General features: G+C 38.9%; 1 protein-coding gene across 4 annotated transcripts; it reads left to right on the top strand.

Moving 5' to 3' along the window:
* Positions 1-319: 319 nt before the first annotated feature.
* Positions 320-25,622, top strand: LOC108331442 (uncharacterized). Of its 4 annotated transcripts, XM_052875658.1 has the most exons (15): positions 320-598; positions 723-751; positions 832-934; positions 1,034-1,205; positions 1,351-1,536; positions 1,655-1,812; positions 10,342-10,618; positions 11,654-11,862; positions 12,203-12,301; positions 21,512-21,703; positions 21,833-22,041; positions 22,270-23,042; positions 23,245-23,443; positions 24,248-24,447; positions 24,920-25,622. In XM_052875658.1, the coding sequence occupies exons 1-14, from the start codon at positions 436-438 to the stop codon at positions 24,398-24,400; spliced, it is 2,922 nt and encodes a 973-aa protein (XP_052731618.1). In that variant the 5' UTR covers positions 320-435; the 3' UTR covers positions 24,401-24,447; positions 24,920-25,622. The 4 variants fall into 4 exon arrangements, with proteins under 4 accessions (XP_052731618.1, XP_017421607.1, XP_052731619.1 ...); XM_017566118.2 differs by having other exon boundaries at positions 21,512-22,041; XM_017566120.2 differs by having other exon boundaries at positions 460-598; positions 684-751; positions 21,512-22,041.
* The last annotated feature ends 1,348 nt before the right edge of the window (positions 25,623-26,970 follow it).

Genomic DNA, 26,970 nt, shown 5'->3' with positions numbered 1-26,970 from the left:
TAAAACTTAGAATCCATAATAGATAAGGATATTTTTGTCTACTAAAACCCGACACACATTGCTAAAATGTATCACTGAAAAACAGGCGTACACACATTAGCAACCCCATATATATATATATATATATATATATATATATATATATATATAATATATAATTAGTCTAATTATAGTTACATCTCATAAACCCCTTTTTTTAAGATAACATGTCAGATTATAGCGTTTTCGAATTGGTAGACTTATTTAAAACACTAAATTTAACTTATTTTATAGGTTTATAGTAATATTATTTATTTATATCTATGATACAGCGTTTAGGATTGAACTACGCCGTTTAGTAACCCCAAAGTTTCCGCAACGAAGTGGACTCATCCTGAAGTGCAGAAGCTGAGTGCAAATTCGCAGTGAAAGCAACTTCGCTTTGGAAAATTGCCGATGGAGGAGGGTTCAGAGAAGAGAGAATTGGAACATGAGGTGGTTAGCAACGTCGCCGGAGTGATTTCGGCTATAAAGAACGCGAAGCACGTCGATCAAGTTATTTGCGCCCTTCATTCCATTGCTACCATTCTCTTCCCCGTAGACCCTTCTCTTCGCTCAGGTTCGTTGGTTTTTGCCCTAACTTGAATCAGATACTCTCTATCTGCGTACTTTTAAGGAACGTGTACTATTTCACTTGTTTGAAGGAGAATTTTGATTTCGAATGCATGTTTCCATCGTGACAGATAGCATCGACGAAAGTTACCGAGACCAGGTCTGTTCCCGTTTTTTTTTCTCGTAGTTTGCCGTTGTCATGACGAAATATTCGTAAATTCGTGTTTCTTTTGTGTTCAGGTCTTCAGTGTCGAAGTTCCTACTGCAGAAAAGCGAAATGGTTGGTGGCGTGCGTTTTATAGAGGAGCTGCTTTTCCCACACTGGCTAGGTTTCTATTACTTGGTAAGGGTTTTTATTTTCCTTTCCAAATTTTGAGTTCCTCAAAAATGATATTGTATTTTGCTGCTCCTGTTTTTTAATGGGATATGGAACTTCCTGCAGATGTTGCCTCAAACTGGCTGGGTTGTTTTCCCTTTTCGGCGCAGAAATATGTTTATGATGTTTTCTTTGTCCGTGGATTGGTTTCTGAGGTGCTGCAGATTTTGGTTCCTTTTCTTCAGCTGAATACGGTTGATGGTCTAGATGTTAATGCTGTCCTCTCTAATTCTGAAAGGTATGGATGTTCGCATTGTGCAATGAATGGAGTTTCTCGTTTTCGAAAGCTATCCGCTTGCTTGTGCTTAATTTGGTGTGAAGTGATAAACTGATTTGATTAATGACAGTGGGAAGAACTTATTCTGATTCCACATGTATAACAGATTGCTTGTACTGTGCTTGCTTGAAAATAAAGGGGTGGTCCAGTTAGCAAGAGAGTTTGGTGGCTCTTCTAAATTGAGAAACGTTACCGATGTACATACCAAGATGGATGTATCAAGGGTGGCACAGATTGTTGCATCTATTCCGGACAAAGCAAGAATGAACTCATCCACTTCCTTGTCATCACAGTATCCTCCTTTTCTTTTCTTGGTTTAGATAGTTTGTGGGTTTTCAATGGTTGAATACTATTATTGTTTCTGAGTAACTTTTAAGCACTTGATCTATTTTTTTCACCAAGAGTTTCAGTGTGTTCTTCAAGCAGGTTGTTGTGCAACTACTCTCCTTGGCAGAAGAAAGAGAGATGATCTTGCTAGTCAATGTAGAGATGGATGAAATGGACAAAAATGGTGCAATGTTTTTTGTAGGGGAAATGTTTTCTCGTATTTGTCGCCGTGGCTCTACTGGTAAATAGAAATTTTGATACTTCAGTTTTTTCTTTGAACTACCTATATTATTAAGTATCACTAGATTATTTTGAATTAGTTATCATCCTTTGCTATGTCATGTTTTTTCTAGTACCACAATATGTTGCAATTTCTGTACCGTTTGGTAGAAAAAAAAATGCATTCTTCACTTTTTATAAAGGTTAGCTTTCAAAAGATAGCAAGTGTCAAGTGGGTTATAGTTTGCAGAAGGCATACTATTCGGTTTCTTATTAGCATTATTTGTCCGAGTTTTTTTTGACAAAACTAAAAGAAGCTAGTGAACCAATTATCAATGTGAAATTGACACCAATACCAAGTTTGTAAAAGTTTGAAATGCATTGTTGTAAAGTGCCGTGGCATGTGGTTACGAACCACTGCAAGCTTGTAGCCTATTAAATGTTTGACATTTTTGTTTCCTCATCTACATGGTAAAGATACCACCTAGTGGTTGTATCTATTTTCCTTGGCCAAGATTCCAAGTCTTGGTCAACATGTGAGTAGTAGTGAAACTAACCCAAGTAAATAAATGACTCTGTAGTCTCTAATAAAGTGCCAAATCCCAATTGTAATATTTGATTAGTAACTTGACACTGATGTGAATCCATGTTAAGCAACCCCTCTAAAAGGTTAAATATGTTGGATGCTGATATTTTGAAAGTAGAATATATTAATTTTTGTGTTCTATTAAGAGTAGATATCTTATTAAATGGCAAATGTGTGCACTGAACATAACTGTTTTAATCTTGTCAGCATCGATGTAATCTCAACAATTTGTGAATTAAAGGCTGTTCATGGCAAATCAAAAAATTATTGCAAGAGTCTGCTTTGGTAATTTTGTTTTAAAATAGATAATTCAGTTGAAAGATATCTTGTTGTTTTGATGGATTTAGGTCTTCTCTATTTCGTATATGTAAAATGCTGTTTTTAGGCGTAGTTGTGAACTATGAGCTATAGCAATGGAGCAGTATCACTGCAAGGTTTCTATTGTGGGTTTCTTTCAGTTAAGCTGTTATCTTGGAAAATTGCAGCAGTTGAGGGTGCTATCTATTTGCAGTGATATAATACTTTTCTTTGCCCCTAGATTTTTTATTCACCTTTGTGTTACATCATAAATATGTGGGGCTTCTTTTCTGAAAAAAAAATTGGAAGTTTGGCCTTGTTTCAATGTAAGATGGAATGTGACCTCTGTTTTGTGTCCGGCCACTAAACCCCTGCTCTAGTGTTGTTGTTAGTGTAAATGGTCTTTAAACCACAGTTAAATATTGGGTCAACCCAATAAAAATTTAAAACTCACTCTAAGACACACAACTTTAAAACACTTTTTCTTTTATTCTTTTCCAGATGCCCTAACTTGCTGTGTTAGGAGTTGGAGGGTTTACAAAAGAAGGAATAAAGCTAGGAATACCTAACTGTTTTGGCAGTTAGGAGGGGTGGGTACTCATTTGTATAAATAGCTAACTGAATAGTTGTGAATAGTTAGTTGATTGTTTTGTAGTAGTCTAACAGGAATTCATCATTCCTGAAGGGGGAGGTTAAGCTCTCACAGTTCACATACTCTGTATTCTTTTGCTATCAATACAAGAATATATCATTCTTTCTTCTGGGTGTGGGTGTGTTGTGTGCCCTTAAGTCTGTTTGAGAAAGGTTCTTAGAAAGGAACCTAACAATTTGGTCCGACCTGCCGGATCCAAATTGGGCACGTTAGTGAGAATGGAGAGAGATACGGAGGGAAGACTGGAGGCAATCGAGATTACGATAGAGGGGATGAAAGCGGAGTCAGCCGCAGTACAAAGGGATTTACAGCAGATAATGAGGATATTGGGGACGAACGCCAATAACGCGGAGGGACCTTCCGATGATAGTTCCGTGAACGAGAATCCACAGTGACGGGTAGATTTGCCTACGTTTGACGGGTTGGAGCCCCTTAGTTGGATCAATAGGGCGGAGAGATTCTTTGATATCCAGAAGGTGACAGGCGAAGAAGAAAAGGTGGAGCTCGCGTACGTTAGCATGGAGGGAAGTGCGGCTTACTGGTTCAAGTTCTGGAAAGAAAAGGCAAAGAACCGTTCTTGGGAAGGCCTGAAGACAACCATGGTCAACCGATTTGGAGGAGGATTTCGGGGGACGGTGTTTGAGAGGCTGGCGACATTGCGCCATGAGGGCACGGTGGAGGAGTTCGTTCGCGATTTTGAGGTTTTGATGGGGCAAACCAAGGGCGTTCCCGAAGAACAAGTCTTGGGCTATTTCCTCGCCGGATTGCGCGAGGACATCAAGGGACACGTGAGGATTCAAGATCCACAGGAGTTGATGGGGGCGATGCGAATCGCACGTGACGTGGAAGATGCGACGCTACGAGCGAAAGGGGGCAACTGGAGTGGGTTCAAGATTAACCCGTCAAGGTCGCGGTCGATGGGGGTAGTGGTACGTTCCGAACCTAATAGACCCACGATGAACCAGTCAGGAGGAACAAAGAGTATGGGGTCGGTGAGGAGAGAAGGAGTCCCAACCAGTTCGAATACAAGGGTGAGTACCACGGGGGGAAACGACAACAGAGGAAGAATGGTGAGGAACCTCCCTTACCCAGAATTCCTTAAGAGGAAAGAAGAGGGCCGATGCTTCCGTTGTGGGGGGCCATTCGCACCTGGCCACCATTGCACTGAGAGAAGCCTGCGAGTGTTGCATCTGGCGGAGGATGAGGAGGAAGACGTGAGTGAAGAGGTGGTAGACACTGGTAAGAAATCCATGGAGTTGTCAGCCTGTTCAGCAGAAGGGTTGACACCATCCAAAACGATGAAACTGGCGGGGTGGATTGGAGAAAGAAAAGTGGTGGTGCTCATTGGCAGTGGCGCCAACCACAACTTTGTCAGCCGGAAATTAGCAGAGGAATTGAAGTTACCGTGAACGGACACTCCGCCATATCCGGTGAGCCTGGGAGATGGGGAAAAGAATTGAGTTTGGGGGAAGCCATGGTGGAGGAGGACTTTTATATGTTCGACTTGGGTGGAGTAGATGTTATCTTGGGCGTAGCTTGGTTAGCTAAGTTGGGAGAGGTGATGATAAATTGGAAGGAGATAACCTGGAGGGTAAAAGGGTGAGAGTAAAAGGAGTAAAAGGGGACCCTGCATTGTCAAGACAGCTGGTGGAACTGAAAGCTCTCCTCAAGCTCGCAGATGCTGAAACATGGACATTGGTTTGGGATCTGGGACTAGTGGAAAATGAGGTGGACAGTGAGTGGCGCAGTGATTTGACTGCTGTACAAGAGGCAGAGTTGAGTGCGGTTCTGCACAAGCACTACAAGGTGTTTCAGGAGATAAACGGGCTGCCCCCACCTCGGGATAAGGAGCACCGCATCACTCTTAAGGAAGGGGTGGACCCGGTGAACGTGCGCCCTTACCGGTATCCCCATCTTATGAAAGAAGAGCTGGGGCGACAGGTGGCAGACATGATAAAAGTAGGGATAATTCGACCCAGTACCAGTCCTTTCTTAGCCCGGTTATCCTCGTGAAAAAGAAAGATGGTAGCTGGCATTTCTGCATGGACTACCGAGCAATAAATAAAGCAACCGTTCTAGATAAATTCCCGATCCCGGTGATCGAAGAACTACTAGATGAATTAAAAGGAGCCAAATATTTTTCCAAAATAGACTTAAAAGCTGGGTATCATCAGATCAGAATGGGAGAAAGGGATATACCCAAAACAGCGTTCCGAACTCACTAGGGGCATTTTGAGTTCCTGGTGATGCCATTTGGCCTCACAAATGCGCCAGCCACTTTTCAAAGTGCAATGAATGGCTTGCTACAGCCATATCTTAGAAAATGTGTATTGGTTTTCTTCAACGACATCTTGGTGTATAGTCACACATGGAAGGATCACATGGAGCAGTTGAAGAAGGTCTTACCGTTGCTGGAACAACATAGGTGGGTGGCCAACAAAAAGAAATGTGAATTCGGGAGGCAGCAAATTCAATATTTAGGCCATCAGATTTCGGAAAAGGGGTAGAGATGGATAAGGAGAAGATAAAAGTGGTATTGGAATGGGAGGAGCCCAGAACATTGAAGGCCTTGCGGGGATTCCTAGGCCTAACTGGGTATTATCGACGCTTTGTGAAGGATTATGGTAAGGTGGCAAAGCCTTTAACTGAACTGCTAAAAAGGGGGAAATTTGGGTGGAATGACCAGGCCAGAGCTTCCATGGAAAGGTTAAAGGCAACCATAACTTCCGCACCGGTTCTAACTCTCCAAGACTTTGACCAAACATTTCACATCGAATGTGATGCGTTAGGAGTAGGTGTCGGGGCAGTTTTAACTCAAGGAGGGAAACCTATTGCCTATTTCAGCAAGGCGTTGTCTGAAGGTTCATTAAGCAAATCGATTTATGAAAAGGAGATGATGGCGTTGGTGCTAGCCATTCAACACTGGAGACCTTATTTGGTGGGGCAGAAATTCATGGTGCATACTGATCAGAGGAGCTTGAAATACCTCCTAGAACAGAGGATCACCACCCAAAATCAACAAAATTGGGTGGCCAAGCTCTTGGGCTACGAATTCGAGATTGTTTATAAGGCGGGGAAATCCAACTTGGCAGCCGATGCACTATCCCGCAAAAGTGAAAGGGGAGAGGAGGAAAAGGAGGTAAGGGTGATTGCTAGGCCCTACTGGCAGGACTTCACGGAATTGTTGACAGAGGTAGAAGAAGATGCCGTGCTAAAGAAGGTTATGGAGGATCTTCAGAAGGACCCCGTACCCATTCTGTGTACACACTAGAGCAGGGAAGGCTCCATTATAAAGGGAGACTAGTATTGTCGGCGAAGTCAGGATGGATCCCCAAACTTTTGGCTGAATTTCATTCAACGAGCACGGGTGGTCACTCAGGAGTTTACAGAACGTACAGAAGGTTAGCCCAATCCTTATATTGGATAGGAATGAAAAGATCGGTGACGGACTTCGTGGCCTGCTGTTTGGTGTGTCAACAACACAAATATCTGGCAGCTTCTCCGCAGGGATTATTGCAGCCCCTACCCATACCTCATGCAGTTTGGGAGGAGGTGAGTATGGACTTTATAGTCAAGCTACCCAAGTCCCAAGGCTATGACGCAATCCTGGTGGTGGTTGATAGGCTGAGCAAGTATAGCCATTTTGTATTGCTTAAACACCTGTATTCGGCGAAGACAGTGGCAGGGTTATTTGTGAAAGAGATAGTCCGATTGCATGGAATTCCGGTCTCGATTGTGAGTGACAGGGACCCGTTATTCCTAAGCGTTTTTGGAAAGAGTTGTTTCGGCTGTAGGGGACCCAACTCAGGATGAGCACAACATATCACCCTGAGTCAGAAGGGCAAACGGAGGTGATCAACAGAATTTTGGAAGGTTATTTACGTTGCTTCTGCTCAAAACAGCCGAAAAGTTGGAGCACAGTGCTGTCACGGGCTGAATACTAGTATAATACCAGTTATCAGAGTGCAGCCCGATGCACGCCTTTTGAGACTGTGTATGGAAGAGCCCCGCCGTCTCTTAGTAGGTTCATTCCAGGGGAGACACTAGTGGAAGCGGTGGCCCAGGATCTGTTAACCAGGGATGAGGCTATCAAGCAGCTGAAGTTTCATTTAAATCGGGCACAAGATTTAATGGTGCAGCAAGCGAATAAAAAGCGGCGTCCAGCAGATATAGGGGTGGAGGATTGGGTCTACTTGAAGATTCGGCCTCATAAGCAGACATCGATGCCCTCGAGGCTTCACCCAAAACTGGCAGCTCGTTACTACGGGCCTTTTATAAGTAATACAGAAGGTGGGGGAGGTCGCGTTTAGAATTAGATTGCCGGAGACAGCTAGGATACATCCGGTTTTTCATGTATCCCAGCTTAAGAAAGCAATTGGGGACCAACAAGTGGAGAAGGAGTTACCACCCGAGTTGCAGGCAAAAGGCCTTACTTTTCACCCACTTCGCATTCTGGAAAGGAGACAAGTGAAGCAAGGAGAAGAACTAGTGCCGCAAGTCTTAGTAGAGTGGCAAGAAGGAGGAAAGGAGGGCGCCACTTGGGAGGACCAGAGCGCTATGGCAGACCAATATCCTGAATTCAACCTTGAGGACAAGGTTGTTAGGGGAGCGGAGGGTAATGTTAGGAGTTGGAGGGTTTATGAAAGAATGAATAAAGCTGGGAATACCTAACTGTTTTGGCAGTTAGGAGGGGTGGTATTCATTTGTATAAATAGTTAACTGAATAGTTGTGAATAGTTAGTTGATTGTTTTGTAGTAGTCTAACAGGAATTCATCATTCCTGAGGGGGGAGGTTAAGCTCTCACAGTTCACATACTCTGTATTCTTTTGCTATCAATACAAGAATATATCATTCTTTCTTCTGGGTGTGGGTGTGTTGTGTGCCCTTAAGTCTATTTGAGAAAGGTTCTTAGAAGGAACCTAACATACTGCCACCAACAGCCACTGCTGCCGCCACTGCTTGCCAGTTCCGCCGGCCAAGCTTGTTTTTTTATTTTCAATTTTTTTTAAATTTTTTCTTCTTCTCCACTTTCCCTCTAATTATTTTTCAAAAAATTACCTATTTTCACTATAATATCATTAGTTTTGCATTAGAATTACATGTGATGGTATTATATTTCTTTTGAAAGCAATGTTTCCCCCATAACCAATTATGGTTTGTGTTATAACTTTATAAAGAATTTTTGAGTCCTCCAATATTTTTTGTTATCCGATATCCAATAATACGACTACCAATGTCACCTTTTTTGAGCAATCTCCTTTCTTCCATACTTCTACTCAAGATTCTAATTCTATTCAAAATGTTCTACCTGTCCCATTAATTGAGTCTTCTACTCCTATAATCCAAAATACCATACAAAATCCTATTCTGAAGTACCTGAAAAGCACTAGAAGGGGGGTTGAATAGTGTTAATGGAAAAGTTTTCGCAACCCTTCTGATATAACATTTTATCGAGCTTGAAATTCTTTTTTTAAAAGCTTAGACGCTGGACATGATAAATGTTGGAAAATGATAGTTGCTTTTTATCGTGCTATTCAGGATATGTATACTGCAGCGTTTTGTAAGAACTTCTTTTATGAAAGGTAATCGTTTAGCTACGAAGATTCTTATATTTGTAAATAAAACAGAAATGCATGTTTTTGCAAGAGGATCATTTAGATAAGAGAAGAGATAATTGCACAAATATTTTTATACTGGTTTACTCCAACTGAGCTATGTCCAATCTCTTCTTCAGAATTGCAATCAACGATTGCTTATAAGTAGTTAAGACTATAACTTTCACATAGAGGATGTAAAAACAATACAAAGCCGTCTAAATATTTGCAGGTGTTTCTCTCTTCTCTCTTATAATAGTAAACAATATTACAATGAAGCTCAAGAATATTTCTTTTTCTTTTTGCTCTTCTCTTCTCTTTTTCTCTTTTTCAACTCAGATGTATTCTTTTTCTTGAGCTTTTTCTTTTCTTCTCTTTTGAATGCTTGTAGGATGGATGTTTCGTTGTAAGCTTTTCACTTGACTATCCTCTTAAGCTATCCTCTTGATTTTTCTTTTGAAAACTCTTCTATTTAAAAGCTTCATGGATATATGTGCGTTAGACTTGAGCTTTTAGCCTTGATACTCGTGCTTTCTCTTTCTTTATACAACAATAGTTGGGTAAGTCAACTTGTCAGAGTAGACATGTTTTTTCATTACTTTGCTTGAAGTAGGTTGTACGTTCTTTTTAGGCATGACTTTAAGTGAAGAACATTTTGTGAATATCTCCTTTGTTACTAATGTCCACTTTTTATATTTGATCTGTATATCTGTGGATGTGTGTAGAATAGCTTATCTGCAAATAGTAGAGTAAATTGTGCATGCAACAGAACCTGATGTTCTTCCAACAGGTCCTGATGTTCTTCCAACAGGTCCTCTGCTCTATGACAGTGTTTATGTCTCTATTCAGTATTCCCACATCTCTATTGTTTTATGCTTTGGTATCAGTTCAAATTCCACAATGTAGCTTGCAGGTCTCTGTTTTGTTTTTTTATTATTTTAGCGTATTATGTTCTTTCTTCACATTTCATAGATCTGTTCTCCCCTCCCCCACATACTCTATAAAATGACGTTTGATTATTAATTATGAATGTTCTTACTTTTGGTATTTTTTATTTTATGTTTCAGAGTATTTATATTTATGTCGTGTAAGTTGATTATTTTGTATACTTAACCATTGTTATAGTGACCATCCAGCCATGTGTTTTTATGTTTGGCCACTCCCCATTGTGATCAGGACTAATAACTACTGTTTGAGAAACTGGAAATATCATGTTGAAATTGACTGTCTTCTAACTATTATCCTATATTTAATGGAAAACACTATAAATCTACTTTTTATATTGCTGAAGGAGATAAATGAAGTTTGTGACTTGCGGTTATTTATGACTCTACTCCTATGCTGGTAGTGTTGTGAATTATGTTATAGTCTCTGTCTGGACTAGCTATTTATTGTTTCCTAATTCAGTCTCTTTCTTGTAGATCTTCTATCTAGTGAATTAATACCTGAAGTTCTAAGGCTTGTCAATGGTTGCTTATCATCAAATAATGATTCAATTACTAAGGAGTTGCTCGTGTCGAAACCTATCATGGTATTTTGGTCAAGAATAATGGAATCCATCAGTGATCCTTATACCACAGAAAGAATCTCTGAGGTGATTTTGCAGAAGTTAGCTACTCAAGATGCTAATGATGTTCATGCGTATTGGCTGCTGTGGTTGTTATTCCATCGAATTTTTAAGCTTCAGGCTTCTGTCAGGTGATTGAAATAATCATTTTGTTTTGATTTTGTTCGGAATGAGCTACAACCAGTCAATTCTAAATAGCGGCGCAGAGTGTCTGACTCTGAAAAAGCTGTATTGGCTACTGGATGACCACATGTCTAAAGTTTTAAGATACACATTATATATTTGTGTGCTGGAAAATTAAATTAAAAACACTAAAACTAAAGACATTTGTAATTAGTGATCAAAAGTCAAAATTTGAAAACTAAATGCAGATTTCAGTGTACGAGAAAGAAACTAATGCAGAGGTGGAGGCAGTGATTGGTGTAGATCCGTGTGGTTGAGTGGATGAAGCAATTACCATACTTCAACTAGGATGACGAAACCCAATTAGAAAAATAAAATTAAATATAGGGTAGATTGTAGGGCAGAAATCACAAGAACAACAGACCAGAGGTTAGAACAAAGAGGTAGCAGATCTCTTTCATACCTTGAGAAATCTGTGTAGTTCAGAACATAGCTGCACAAGCTCATCAGAGATGACTTTGCTAAAGATTGCCTGAAAACACTATGTGGCTGCAAATGTGGCATTGGCGCTAGAGAAGTTGGGTCTACATCATTGGAGAGAAGAGTGGGGGTTAAGTTTGTGTAACTTAAGTTATGGGTTCCAATAAGGTTCCTGATTCTGTTCTGTTTAAATAAAAAAGGGGAACAATCTCAAGATTGTCCTCCTATAACAGCCACACCAAAATGACACCACTTTAGGTCCGCATAAGAGATTGTTGCACTGAAAAAGAGTCATGACTGCTAGAGCCATGTTCTAAGCCAAACTGGTACTCAGTGATTTTTTGTCATATAGGGGCTAAACCTCTGCCATGCCGGCATTTCCCACCATTGACTACTATTGGGACACAGCATGGCTGTAGGCATGTTGACACCATCATAAGCACTTTTCCCTTTTTGTTTATTTGTTTTTTGTTTAATAACCTGTAATGAAATTTCAGTATTACTAATACTTTTTTATGCTTATGCCCCTTTGTTTTGTGCTATGTTCCCTTGTCTCCCCTCAGGTCTATGTTTGTTGACAAATTCCTGCTATGGAAAGTATTCCCTGTTAGCTGCCTTAAATGGATCCTTCAATTTGCTGTTCATGAATGCCCACCTGGTTCCTTATTATCAGAACATAATCGCCCTGGGCTTTTGAATACTGTCCAACGTCTGATGGCAGTATGGTCTAAGAAAGAGTTTGTGCAAACAGCACCTATTGAGCAACAAGCTTGTATCCTTTTTAATTGCACCAGTATACTGAAAGTGAAAAGCATGTGGATAGAGGAATACATAGCTTCTAGTTTTGAGTTTGAAAGGGTGGTTTAGTGCATGAATTTGCCTTCATTGTGGGATTTGGGAAGGGCAAGTTTATTGCTTTTACCCTTGTAACTGGAAAGGCTTTCTCCACCACTACATCTCACCTTCATCAAGTTGCAAGATAGAGGCCTTCCTGTTGTGGCATGGCTCACCCAATTTTGCATTGTAGTTATGACAATCTCATGTACCTTCCTCCTCTAAGTATTCACTGGATCTGGTACCATATTTATTTATTTTTCCTATATCTATCTCAGACATATCTGCTGCTCTAGGTCTTTCTCTGGAGACAATGTCTAAGGAGGAATTGGATGGGATGAAGAATGGCATGCATTTGATTCTTCAAGGGGTTAGCTGTAAGAATCAACTTGAAAAAGAGATTGACTTTATTATTTTCATTCATATCAATTACATTCTCTTTACCTATATTTGTAACAATATAATCTTCTAAAAAAGGAAAATTAGCAAACAATATACTGAAAAATAATCTAGAAGATCCTACAAATATTTTCTCAAATTAAGAAGATTTTATAAATATTTTCTCTACTTAAGAAGATTCTATAGATATTTCCTCTAATTACAACACTCCCTCTCAAGTTGGTAAATGAATATCAATCATTCCCAACTTGTCTACAAGATTTTGTAATCTACCCGGAGGGAGCCCTTTTATAAAAATATCTTCTATGTAAAGTTTTGTAGGAACATGAGTTGTAATCACAAAGCCTCTATCTAGATTATCTTTGATGAAATGTCTATTAATCTCAATGTGTTTGGTCTTGTCATGTTGTCCTAGATTATGGGCAATGCTAATGGCAGACTTATTGTCACAGTGTAGTTGCAGAGGGTTGTCCACCTTAACTTTAAGGTCATCCAAAATGATTTTCATCCAGAGTTCTTCACAGATTCCTGGAGCAAGAGCTCGGGATTCAGCTTCTGCCCTAGAACGAGATACTCTATCTTGCTTTTTGCTTCTCCACGTTACCAGACTATCACCAAGAAACACACAATACCTAAAAGTAGATTTTCTGTCAGTAATAGAACCTGCATAGTCAACATCAATATATATTTTCGAAGTCAATGTGTTTTCCCTTTTGATTAATAGCCCTTTTCCTGGACTTGACTTCAAGATTGGAGAATTTTGTCAATCGCTTGCATGTGTCTCTCTCTTGGATCATGCATAAATTGGCTCACTATACTAACTGTATAAGCAACGTTTGGTCTTGTGTGTGATAGATAAATCAATTTTCTGACTAATCTCTGATATTGGGCCTTTTCTGTAGGAGCACTTTCTTCACTTCTAATTATGTGATTCTATTCTATAGGAACTGTTGAGGTTCTACATCCCAACTTTCTTGTTTCTTTGAGGAGATCAAGTACATATTTTCTTTGGGAGATGAAAATTCCGTTCTTGGAGTAAGCAACCTCTATTCCAAAAAAAATATTTGAGTTTTCCTAGGTCTTTCATTTCAAATTGGGCTGCCAATTTTTCTTTTAATGCCAATTTTTTTGTTTCATCATCTCCTGCAATAATCATATCATCCACATAGACAAGCAATAAAGTGAGTTTACCAGTAGAAGAGTGCTTTATGAATAAAGTATGATTTCCTTGGCTTTGTCTGTATCCCAAGGAAACCATTGCTTTTGTAAATCTTCCAAACCATGCTCTAGGGGATTGCTTAAGACCCTACAATGCTTTCTTTAGGAGGCATACCTTGTTTTTTTCATTTTAACTTCAAAACCTGGGGGAATCTCCATGTACACTTGCTCTTCTAGATTTCCATGAAGAAAGACATTCTTCACATTCAACTGGTGTAAGTCCCATCCAAAATGAGCAGTCAAAGCGAGAACAATTCGAACTGTATTCATCTTTGCCACTGGGGAAAACGTCTCCTCATAGTAAATCCAATAAGTTTGGGTATATCCTTTTGCCACCAATCTAGCTTTATATCTTTCTATTGTCCCATCTACCTTATGTTTCACTGTGAATATCCATCTACACCCTACTGCTTTCTTGTCTCTTGGCTTATCAACAATCTCCCAAGTTGAATTTCTTTCTAATGCATTCATCTCTTCTTTCATGGCTTGATTCCAATGTTCAAGTTTCATGACCTCCTGGACTGAGGTAGGAATTTTTGTAGAACAAATGGCAGCAATAAAGCTTTTATGCTTATCAGAGATGTTAAATGTTAAGATTTATTTTTCTGTTAGTTGGGCTTAGCCCATTCTGTATTAAGGGCATTGGCCCGTATCTTTCTGTTACGACCTAAGGTAGGGGTAATAATAAGGGTTAGAAAGTATATGAGCAGAGAGAATATTTAGTATAAGTTAATTAGAGTAAATAAATATAATATAAGTTAATTAGAGTAAATAAATATAGTATAAGTTAATTAGAGTAAATAAATATATATTTAGGGAAATATTCAATATAAGATATTTATAATTAAGGATATGTGCTAAGATAATATACGGAGAGATATTTATATTAAATATAGAGATATTTATATTAAATATAGAGATATTTATATTAAATATAGAGATATTTATATTAAATATAGAGATATTTATATTAAATATAGAGATATTTATATAAATTATTGAATATTAAATATAGGGATATTTATATCAAATGCAGATATATTCTAGAGGAATATTTAATAAGAGATGGGCGGGAAATAATTAATATAAATAAGGTTAGAGTCCAGGGTTAAAGACAGGCTTTTGATTATTGAGTTTTGTGACAGACATTATTGTCTTGTGAGGGAGGTTATGCTCTCAAAGTAATTGAAGGAGGTTATGCTCCCAATTATTGTTTATCCTTGTTTATTCAGATATTACCATCAATAAAAGAGATTCATTCATCAAATATTATTCGTTTATTGTTCTATTCCGTGTGAGAGAGAGTGAAAGGTTGTATTTGGCTAGTTTACGTACTCAGGTACGTAACAATTGGTCCGACCTGCCGGATCCTAATAGAGATGAGTGAAAGACATCATGGAGGGAAGAATAAATGCAGTTGAAGGGAAACTGGAGAGCATGGAGCAGAGAATAAAGAACATGGAGTTCTCCCTAAGGAGGTTGAAGGCAGAGTTGAGTGGAATACGCCATGAAGTCCAAGCTCCAAATGGGAAGGGACTGCTGGAACCAAACGATAGTGGACTAACGGATCCGAACGTGAGCGAACGGCCAGAACCGAACGATAGCAGACTGCTGGATCCGAATGTGAAAGAACGGACGGAACCTATAGAGAGAGGACTTACCGAGCCAAACGGGAGGAGACGGCCAGAACCGAGCGTGAGAAAACTACCTGAACCAAACGGTCTAGTATTGGAAGGAAGGATGAAGGCTTTGGAAGGAAGGGCAAATGGAAGAATCAATACCCTGGAGAGAACAATGGAGTCTGTGAAGAGATGGGCCGACAAAAAGAACAGGGGGCTTGCAGTGTTTGGTACACTGGCAGAAGGAAGAGCGCGACGTGAAGTACTGAAAGACATTGAAAACCATTCCCTCAGGGCTTATGATTTAGGAGAAGTGGTAACCAGAATGCTGGATGAAGAATGGAAGACATTAGAGAAGGTTTTACCACCACCCGAACCTCCAGACATGAATTGATGAGGAGCCATGAGGTCCAGCTCCCTGTTTCCAACCTTGAGGACAAGGTTGTTTTGCAGCGGGGTGTAATGTTACGACCTAAGGTAGGGGTAATAATAAGGGTTAGAAAGTATATGAGCAGAGAGAATATTTAGTATAAGTTAATTAGAGTAAATAAATATAATATAAGTTAATTAGAGTAAATAAATATAGTATAAGTTAATTAGAGTAAATAAATATATATTTAGGGAAATATTCAATATAAGATATTTATAATTAAGGATATGTGCTAAGATAATATACGGAGAGATATTTATATTAAATATAGAGATATTTATATTAAATATAGAGATATTTATATTAAATATAGAGATATTTATATTAAATATAGAGATATTTATATAAATTATTGAATATTAAATATAGGGATATTTATATCAAATGCAGATATATTCTAGAGGAATATTTAATAAGAGATGGGCGGGAAATAATTAATATAAATAAGGTTAGAGTCCAGGGTTAAAGACAGGCTTTTGATTATTGAGTTTTGTGACAGACATTATTGTCTTGTGAGGGAGGTTATGCTCTCAAAGTAATTGAAGGAGGTTATGCTCCCAATTATTGTTTATCCTTGTTTATTCAGATATTACCATCAATAAAAGAGATTCATTCATCAAATATTATTCGTTTATTGTTCTATTCCGTGTGAGAGAGAGTGAAAGGTTGTATTTGGCTAGTTTACGTACTCAGGTACGTAACACTTTCATTATAAATAAACTACCCTATGTGTATTCAATATACACAAGGAACATTTTCTCTCAATCCTTTCTATTTCTCACATGGTATCAGAGCCATGGTTAGAGCCTATCCTAGCGATATTTGTTGTTTGCTGGGCATATTGTTCCACCCACTATCAGGCCGCTATCAGACCACCCATTAAAAATGTCTAATCTCACGCTCGAGACGTATATACCTCGGCGTGAGGGGGTGTGTTGGAAGTCCCACATCGACTAGAGATAAGGTCAATTCATAGTTTATAAGTGGATGCAAACCTCACCCTACAAGCCGGTTTTGTGGGGTTGAATTAGGCTTAAAGTCCATTTCTAACTTGGTATCAGGTTCTCTGATCCTCTTCTAGTGGTCTCTGCTGTCTGCCGGCGGCCGGCCGCCATGGCTGCCGGCAGCCCCTACAATTTCAGTCGGCAGTCAATTTTCTCTTTTTCTCAGTGCAGCCAGTTGTCTCTGCCGTCGACCATCGCCGCTTTCCGCTGCCGTCGCTGCTATCGCTGTCGCCGCCACTTTCCGCGGCCAACCACCGTCGCCGCTGGCCACCGTCGGCCACCACCGCAGTTTTAGCCGGTAACCTGCGGATCTTGACCGTCTCTTCGAGCGACGGCCAACCACGCCGGTTTCGAGAGCCAGTTCTCAGTCACGCACCGCCACGCAGCGCTTCTTTCCGGCCAGTCCGTCGCCGACCGCCAACCGCCGTCACAGTTTCGACCGGTGACCAGCAGATCTGAAGCGTCTCCTCGAGCGACGGCCAACCCCGCCGGAGACAAGACTAGACTCCTCTTCACGCGCCTCCTCTTCCCGTCAGATCTCGGGCGCGTGTTCTGCACGCGCCGCCTTCCCGGTGTCGGAGTTTCACCGCAACACCTCCATAGCTCTCGCCGGACCTCCCTCTCTCTGTTCAGACCTTCCAGAGCAACCATTGCTGCCATCTTCGTCTGTCCACGCCGTTTGCCGCTGTTCGGCATTGTTTGCCGCTGTTCGGCACTGTTTGCCGCTGTTCGGCACTGTTTGCCGCTGTTCAACACTGTTTGCCGCTGTTCGGCACTGTTTGCCGCTGTTCGGCACTGTTTGCCGCTGTTCGGTGTTGTTTGCCGCTGTTCCGCACTGTTTACCGCTGTTGTTTGCCGCTGTTCGGTGCTGTTTAGCCCGATCTTCTTGTGATACACTGCTAAGTATCATCACTTTGGTCCAGCAACTGTGAAATTCCACATTTCCGCCCTTCACACTAAGGGGGAGTACGTTTCCAAGGCACTGCAAGTCACATATATGGGTGTAGTCCCTGCAGTTTTTTAGATTTCAGCTACTATTGTTGATCCCGTCACCCAGCCATCATTGATGAGGATTTAGTGTAGTCCCTGCAGTTTTGTAGCTCTTAGCTTTCCGCTACTACTGTTGATCCTGTCACTCATCCATCATTGATTGGAAATCAGTCCTTGCAGTTTGTCATTGTCCACCACTACTTTCCTTCATCCACTTTTGAAGTTGAAGTTTCACAAGCTGCTGTTAGTCCATCTATGTTTGCCTCACACTCTTGAAGACAAATCATCTAGTTCAACACTGAGTTCATCTATTCCAAGCTTAGCTCATACAATCTGTATGCTCCATCTTGAGGGGGAGTGTTAAATGTTAAGATTTATTTTTCTGTTAGTTGGGCTTAGCCCATTTTGTATTAAGGGCATTGGCCCGTATCTTTCATTATAAATAAACTACCCTATGTGTATTCAATATACACAAGGAACATTTTCTCTCAATCCTTTCTATTTCTCACAAGAGAGATTGTTAGTGCAAACATACTGAGAAATAAGATATTTAGGACATGATCTTCTTTCCTTTCTCAATGCAATGGGTAAATCCTCAGTAATACTTACCTCCACATTGTTATCTTCAGGGATCCTCACCTCCAGATTAGACAATTTTTCTTGCTCGAGTCGAAGTGGGTTGTTTTCTTCTTCATATTTTTTTGCCAAAAAATTTGTCTTCTTTCTCTTCCTCACTGTGGACTATGGTAGCTTCATTGCTCAGATCTTGGGCAGTGGGTAAATCCTGATAATACTTACCTCATTGTTATCTTCAGGGATCCTCACCTCCGGATTAGACAACTTTTCTTGCTCTAGAGTCAAAGTGGGTTGTGTTCTTGTTTCATATTTTTTTGCCAAAGAAATTTTATTCTTCCTCTTCTTCCTATGGTGGACTATGGTAGCTTCATTGCTTAGATTTTGGGAATCCTGCAAAGGCAAACATGGTAATGACAAGAAGGAGAGTTTATCCACTTTAAGTGCTTTCTCCCCCTGAAGTGGTGGATTGACATAAAAGGATTGTTTCATGAAAGGTGACATCCATTGGTGATGAAGAGTTTGGGGATTGAACAAGATGCTTGAGTTTGTGTTTCCTCTTCTCAATCTCAGCGGGAGGATTCAACAAATCAATATCATTTTGAAGAACCATGTTAGGCAAAGAATTTGGAGGAATCAAAATCCCTAGAGAAGGTTTGAGTTGCGGCTGAAGAAGAACATTTGTACCCTTTTCTATTAGAAGGATATCAAATAAAGACACATTTAAGAGCTTTAGAATTTAATTTACTACGGTTAGGTTGATGAGAGTGAACAAAAACGATACATCCAAAGACTTGACTAGGTAGACTCGTTATTAGAGGGGAAGAAGGAACAAAAATCAATTGAGACTCTATAGGACTAATGCCATTTAAGATATGGGTGGGTAACCTGTTGATGAGATATGTGATAGTTAACACAACTACTCCCTAGTAATTTTTTAGAACAAACATTTGAAAAAGAAGAGCTCTAGTAACTTCAAGAAGATGACGATTCTTTCTTTCCGCAACCCCGTTTTGTTGGTGGGTGTTTACACATGTTAGTTCATGAACAATACCATTATGAGACAAAAAATTGAAAAATTCATGATTCATAGATTCAGTGTCATTATTAGACCTGATTCTTTTGATATTTTTTCCAAATTGATTTTGGAAAAGACGGAAAAAATTAACAGATTTGAAAAACTTCTGATTAATTTTTCACAAGGTATGTCCACATGACATGGGTACAATCGTTAATAAAGGTAACAAACCATTTGGCTATGGAAATAGATTCTACGACAGGTCTCCAAGCGTCAGAGTGAATTAAATCAAATGGAGAAGTACTCTTTTTATTACTAATAGGATAAGATACACAATAGTGTTTCGACAACTGACAAATATTACAATTAAAAGACTCAACATACTCCTTGGTAAATAAGGACTTAATAAGATTGAATGAAGGATGCCCAAGCCTTTTATGATGTAACCATATTTGGGAATTTGCCCACGTCCAAATGTAACTTGTTGACTCATGATTTTTGTTTTGCTTTGGTCATCAAACTCTAACAGATACAACCCACTTTGCTTCTTAGCAGTTAAAATCGTCTTCCCCTGGCAAAGTCTTGAAAAACACAATAAGTTGAGAAAAAGGTTAGTATGAACAATTTAAATTTTTTGTGAGTTTTTTCACAGAGATAAGATTGTTGGCTAATTATGGAACATGTAAAACATTCTTTAATACAATAGATCAGTCCAAAATTATATTTCCAAAGCTACATATAGGTATACCCTGACCATTCATAACTGTAATAAGTTGTTTTCTATTTTTTTTACCATATGAATTGAAGGACACACGAAAAGGTGTCATATGATCAGTTGCTCTTGAATCAAGAATCCAAATATCTTGAGACACATGACCAACAATATCAAGACAAATCTAACCTTTCCTGGACAGAGTACATGATCCAGAGGCTTACTCATTGATTCAACCATTGCTTTCAAGCGCTCGGGTTCCTCCTTATAAGCTTTCATATCAAGAGTGATAAATGATAGGACATTGGACATCAGCGGCGGTAGGTATTGTTGCAGCGGAAACAGAGCTCCCAAGATCGGAAGCTCTAATATCAACTTGAAAAAGAGAGTGACTTTATTATTTTCATTCATATCAATTACATTCTCCTTACCTCTATTTGAAACAATCTAATCTTATAAAAAAAAGAAATAAGGAAACAATATACTGAAAAGTAATCTAGAAGATCCTACAAATGTTTTCTCTAATTAGGAAGATTCTATAGATATTTTCTCTAATTAAGAAGATTCTATAGATATTTCCTCTAATTACAACAAATCATTTACTTAATTGTTTAATTTATTGATACTAGAGATGAAAAGAGAGGTTATGCAGGATTGGAACTATTGCATATTGCCTACCCTTAATCCTTCATAATGCTTTTAATAGCAGGCCCTGCCCATTGGAAGCATGAGTTAGATCTGGAACAATTTGTGTAATTTGGGGCCGTCTGGATATAGGGAATGATTCCATTTGAACTGGCTGTTTTATTCTGTGATCTTGCATTTTGTCAAGTTAAATGTGCCAATCTTATCAAAATTAAGTTGTTTGAAGTATATAATTTGTAACAACTGTAGGGCTTATATGATAGCTTTCCCAAATCTTCATTTCCATGCTATATTTGTAACTTTTTGCTGTGTAAGAAAGTATGCTGCATTAAGGACTTTTCTCCAGTATCCAGGTGGTGCTAGTAATCTAGTAACCATGAATTAATTCCAATAAGAGCTAGTAACCATGAATAAATTCCAATAAGAACTCAACAAATGTATTCAATTACTTGCCAAGATTGTTTTTCTATCTGATTCAACCTTTCTTTTTCAGTTTTACAAATAGTTTAACCTATCACTTAAAAGTTTTTCTATTTGCTATCTAGACATATTCTGGAGTTTCATTAAGAAAATTTAATACTGCAAAACAAGATAGAATGGTTTGTGCTAAAACTTTGACTGCTGTGATGAAATTGTTGTGGATCCGTCTCCATCCCACTCCTACTCAGAGTAATCTCCACTATCAACTTATGAAAAGAAAGTACAAGAAAATATGAGAAAGTTAAAGAGCAAAGAAAAAGAGAGAGGGTTTAAATCATTTTTTTTAATAAATATCAGGTAATTTTATGTGAAACGAAATCCAATTCTGATAGCCGACAGCTCAGAATAACTAACTGACAACAACTGTCAATGAAAATAAACTCAGCTTAGAAGGTACTGCATGTCCTGTGCATATACACTAATTCCGTAGTCCTGTAAAATGGGTATTCCTATTCCCAGAATGAGTTGTTTTTTAATTTTTTTTGTGTAATTATTTCAGGTAGGCTGGAGAGTCCTAATCATTTAGTTCGAAAAATGGCTAGCTGTGTTGCTTTGGCATTGTCTAAAATTATTGATCCAAAGAACCCCTTGTATCTTGATGATAGCTGCAGTGAGGAGACAATTGATTGGGAATTTGGATTCACTATCCTCAAGAAAGGGAATCTGGCTGCCTCAAATTGTGGAGAAAAAGGTATTGAAGAGACTAAAACATCTACAGTTTCAGGTCCAGAGAAGGACACTAATTCCCCTTCCAATAAAGGAAAAAGTACACATGTAAAGGGCAAAAAGAAGTTATTGAAGTTTAATGTGCTTGATCCAGATGAGATTATTGATCCAGCATCACTGAATCATGACTCAGACGAAAATGAGGAGGATGTTGATGACAGTGGAAGTGAGAATTCATATTCCTCAAGTGATTCATCTTTACAGCCGTATGATTTGGAAGATGATGACTCAGATTTGAAAAGAAAATTTTCACAGCTGGCTGAAGTTGTTGCGGCTCTTAGAAAATCTGATGATGCTGAAGGGGTTTGTAATATGCTTTCAGAAAATATGTCTATGCTTAATGTTTTTTTTTTATTTCTTGTGAGAAAAATTAATTGGTTATGAATTGCATGGTTCAAGAATTATTGCAATTACCAAGTATTATATAATGGGTCTAGACTTTAGACTGAGCTATTGAACAAATCAGTTTATACTTCTCGCTTGATAATCCTACTTTTTTGCTGAAGTTTGATGTTTAAAAATTTATTACAGGTTGAAATGGCTATTGATGTAGCTGAAAAGCTCATAAGAGCATCCCCAGACGAACTAAAACATGCAGCAAGGGATCTAACCAGAACTCTTGTTCAGGTTCGGTGCTCTGATATTGCTTTAGAAGGTGCTGAAGAATCAACTGAAGACAAAAGACAAAGAGCATTAGTTGCCTTGGCAGTCACCTGCCCATTTGAATCCCTTGAGACACTAAACAAGCTTTTGTATTCACCTAATGTTGATATCAGTCAGCGCATAATGATTCTAGATGTTATGACAGAAGCAGCTCAAGAGCTTGCTGAATCAAAAACTATGAAACCCAAACATCATACTAGTTCCCTTATTTCAGTTGTTTCTGATACCCGTCCTTGGTTCCTACCTAGCAGCACAGGGACTGCTGGTGCTGGTTCCTGGAAAGAGATTTCAGGTGCTGGCTCTTTATTGAATTGGTCAAATAGCTACGAGAGGGACCTTCCCCCAAAACATAATCAGGTTAAGAACAAGAAGGGGAAAACACGCAGGTGGAGTCTGCGATCTCCTGCACCACAAAACCAGATGGAGTATTCCCATAACAAGTTTCCCTTGTATGCTGCTGCATTCATGCTTCCTGCCATGGAGGGATATGATAAGAAAAGGCATGGTGTTGACTTGCTTGGCAGGGATTTCATTGTCTTGGGGAAACTCATTTACATGCTTGGGGTTTGTATGAAATCTGTAGCCATGCATCCAGAAGCTTCTGTACTGGCTCCTTTGCTCCTGAATATGTTAAGATCCAGGTACTGGCTAAGATATAAGTTGTTTATTTAATTGGAAACAGCATGAGGATTGACATAATCCAAAAAAGTCTGTGTTTGCACATGCTAATGGAGTTGATAATTTGGTGTCCTATTAGTTGTATATGTTTATACCTCTTGCTATATTGTTTTTCTAGTGTGCTAAAGCAGGAAAACTTTCAACTTTGCTTTTTAATCCATGCAGAGAGGTTTGTCATCACCAGGAAGCGTATGTGAGAAGAGCTGTTCTTTTTGCTGCCTCATGTGTATTGGTTTCCCTTCACCCTACTTCCATTTCATCTGCCTTGCTCGATGGAAATGTTGAAATTTCTACTGGCCTTGAATGGATTCGCACATGGGCCCTTGATATAGCTGAGTTAGACACAGATAAAGAATGCTATACGGTAAGCAAAAGAAATTTTGAAGGTTCCAAGAGGTTTAAATCCGTTCTGCCAGTTCTCACAAGCTTTTAAATTATATCTGCTTGTACTTTGGTCATATGAAAAGGTTTAGATTTTTCTGCATTGGTCTACTGTTATTTTATGGTGCTAAGGTTACATATTGGTCTCATTCTGGACTTCTATTGATATTTATTTTAATTGTTCATGACAATATATTTGCTTTTAAAGTATTAACTGATAAGCATCTGTCAAGAGTTCTATTGCTAATTGATAGGATATAGGGTGATAGGATATAATGGGTTTAAGATAGAAGGAAGAGGAAATGAGAGGGCAGCTAGGAGGGAAGAGTTATTTGACAGTTAGTTAGTTAGTGGGAAGGGGAAGAGAAACTTTATAAATAGGGAATGGGTTCTGTACGGGGGGTTATTGATTTTTGTATTCATTTGAGTATAGACAGGAATGTTGGTCCTGTGGAGGGATGTTATGCTCCCAGATACTGATTGTACACTACTTTTGTTGATAAGAATACATATAACTCATTCTTTTCTTACCATTCGGGTGCCTTTGTGTCAGTGAGTGCTGTGAGAGTGTTAGGTTTCATACCCAGAAACCTAACACTAACCCAGGTAGCTTGTTATCCCTAGGAATTTTTACTCAGTCATTTTTGTTCTGCTGTAGAGCTTTGCAAAGCCCCCCTTATCCTCTTCTATGTTTTGGTTTAACTTCTGTTATTTTCCTGTTCTCAATAAATTTTTTTATTTAACTATATATGGCTATGCCATGTTTAAGGATTTTGTTGTTGTTTAGATGGCTATGACATGTCTACAACTACATGCCGAGATGGCTCTTCAAACTTCCCGAGCTTTGGAGTCAGCAAGAAGTTCACTCAAGGCAGGCCCTGCACTTACATCTGGCACATCCAATGTTACCATTAAAATTCCCTACTTAAATGGGGATTAAAGATGCTTCTGGCTATTGTGAGTGGCTTCTAGCCCAACATATAAATTGTAAGTCATGCTATTTCTGCCACTCCTTATTTATTTAACATTTTTTTCCATTCCTCGTTTTCCCTTAGGGATTTGTATATTTTAGGATTCTATATTGGTACAGGGATTTGTATATTTTAGGATTCTATATTGGTACAGCACTAAAGTTTATATTCTGATTCAGAATCATTTGAAATTTAAAACTTATTTATTCTTACTACTTTCCTATTAATTTTGAGGTTCTCGTCTCTTTCCACCAATTTTAGGTACTTAATATAATTACTCAATTATAAAAAGTTCAATTTTATTTAACTAATTTATATTTGCTTGATGATAGAAGGGAAAGATATACAACATTTGATCAACTTGATCGATTCCATTTTGGTTTTTGGTACTTATTGAGAATCTTTCTTATTTTACGAGGAATATATGAGTTAAACTTCTGTTAAATAATTTCAACCATACTTATTGCTATATTGAAACTATTTAACAGGGCATGTATGTTGTCATAGAGAAGGTGTGACGCAGAACTACAGTGGAAATTCTGGAAGTTAAGAGCCATTTTATCTCAGTAGGGTTTGTGGCAACCGCTTGGAAATCTCAGTCAAGCAAGTCATAATGCACCGTTTTTAGATGATCAAGAAGTCGGATTACCTCCACAAACAATGTGTATGTAAGCAACCAGATCAAGTGTTGACTTATGAAGTATAGGAGACAAAATGTTCATAGAGCATTCTAGTAAGACGAGTCTCATCTGATGCTGAAAATGCATGCATGGCTGTTAGTTTGTGCACGAAATGGAATAGCAAGGGAGGTTGAGCATGAGAAATTAAAATACTACTGCAACGCACTCTATATTCCTATCCAACTGAAGCGTGTTTCGTTCACATCATGTGGAGCTTGCATGAGATCCTGAGTATATTTTTGCGGACAAGAAAACAAGCTGGAGGATGATTAGATTTCCATTCCATGATAATGTTGGAGAAATTAGTCATCAACTTATACAGAAGAAACCGCATTCACCTTTTCATGAGTGAAGATGGCATAAAATTCTTAGAGAAAGATGCCACCATATATATTTGAGAGCTTCGACACCCTAAGTGAAGAAAACATTTTTAATGATTCAAATATGTAGAAAAAAAAATCATATTTAGCTACTATAATAAGCAAAAGTAAATGAACCAATTTTCCACTAATGTGTTTTGTTGCTTGTCTACTTGCTGCTTTTTAATCATTATTTTGTTAGGTTTCTTGGTGACAAGAACCCCATACTGTACTGGTTTGGTTCTGAAACACAACAGGCAAACAAACTCAACTCTGGAAAAGAGTCTTATTATTCCAAAACAATATCGATGTTCGAAAATAGCCAAGGGACAAAACTTCCCTTCTCACACGATGTAACAGACGCTGTCTTCCTTTACTCAATTACAACCTTCCCAAGACATTTTCCTCCTTTATATGGCCTTCCCTCCAAGGGACACTATAACAACTTAACAACCTAACCACCTATAATCCCCAAACCTCATAACAGTCTATGTTCTGTTTTTTAATCCCCTCCTAACATAGATCCTCATGGTCCTATCATTACCTTTTGCGACCTAAACAACCTTGTTTTCAAAGTAAAATTTTGGGAATTGATCCCGTATAGTCTTCTCTTCTTATGTAGCGTTAGCTGATATCCCTTCTTGCCACTCAATGAGAACATGTTGTACTGTTCTCCTTGTTGTTGATTGGTCCTCCTATCTAGCACCTTGGTAGGAAACCAAATTGCCTTTGTTCTCCTTGTTGTTGACTGGTCCTCCTATCTAGCACCTTGATAGGAAACCAAATTGCCTCTCTGCCGTGCAAGTCTTTTCGCAGGTCTTTCTCTACTCCATGAGTTCCCACTGCTATTTTGAGTTGAGACACATGGAAGACTGGATGAATATGTGTTGTCTTTGGCAACTGGAGGTAGAAAGTCATTGATCCCATTTGTTAGAGCACTTGGAAGGGGCATAGTATTTGGTGGAGAGTTTTGAATGTAGTCTGGGCGGCATTGACACTTGTCTATAAGGTCTAATATTTAAATAAACCTAATATTCTACCTTTATTGTTGACGACTTGTGTTTTTTTGTTGGCAAATTTCACCAATTATTTTTGCGTCTAAATAGGTGATAGCGCAGTTGTTTGAGGGTCTCATCTCAGCTCTACAACTGTTGGGCCACTGCCTCCATTGTTGTTTCCCTTAACACGAATTGTGTTAGGGATGGATGGGCTCTCCCATAAACTACTTCAAATGGGGTACGTTTGGCTGATCTTGGAAACTAGTGTGTACCAGTATTTTACCCAAGGTAGGAAGTTACTTCAGGCCTTGGGCTGTTCTAAGTTACTTCAGAAAGGAAGATAAGAAGTCATTCTTGCATAATATAAAACATGCACTGGTGTTTCCATCGTTGTGAAGTTGTTCACCGTTAGATCAGGCTCATTTTTGGACAATGGGTTCTAGACGTATGGTTCTTCAGTCGGACTGTTCGGATCGTCAATTGGAGGTCTAGTTTGGGAGAA

The sequence above is a fragment of the Vigna angularis genome, chromosome 4 (genome assembly GCF_016808095.1).
Source record: "Vigna angularis cultivar LongXiaoDou No.4 chromosome 4, ASM1680809v1, whole genome shotgun sequence".
NCBI lineage: Eukaryota > Viridiplantae > Streptophyta > Magnoliopsida > Fabales > Fabaceae > Vigna > Vigna angularis.
The sequence above is the reverse complement of the archived record's forward strand: the minus strand, read 5'-3'. Positions and strand labels throughout refer to the sequence as shown.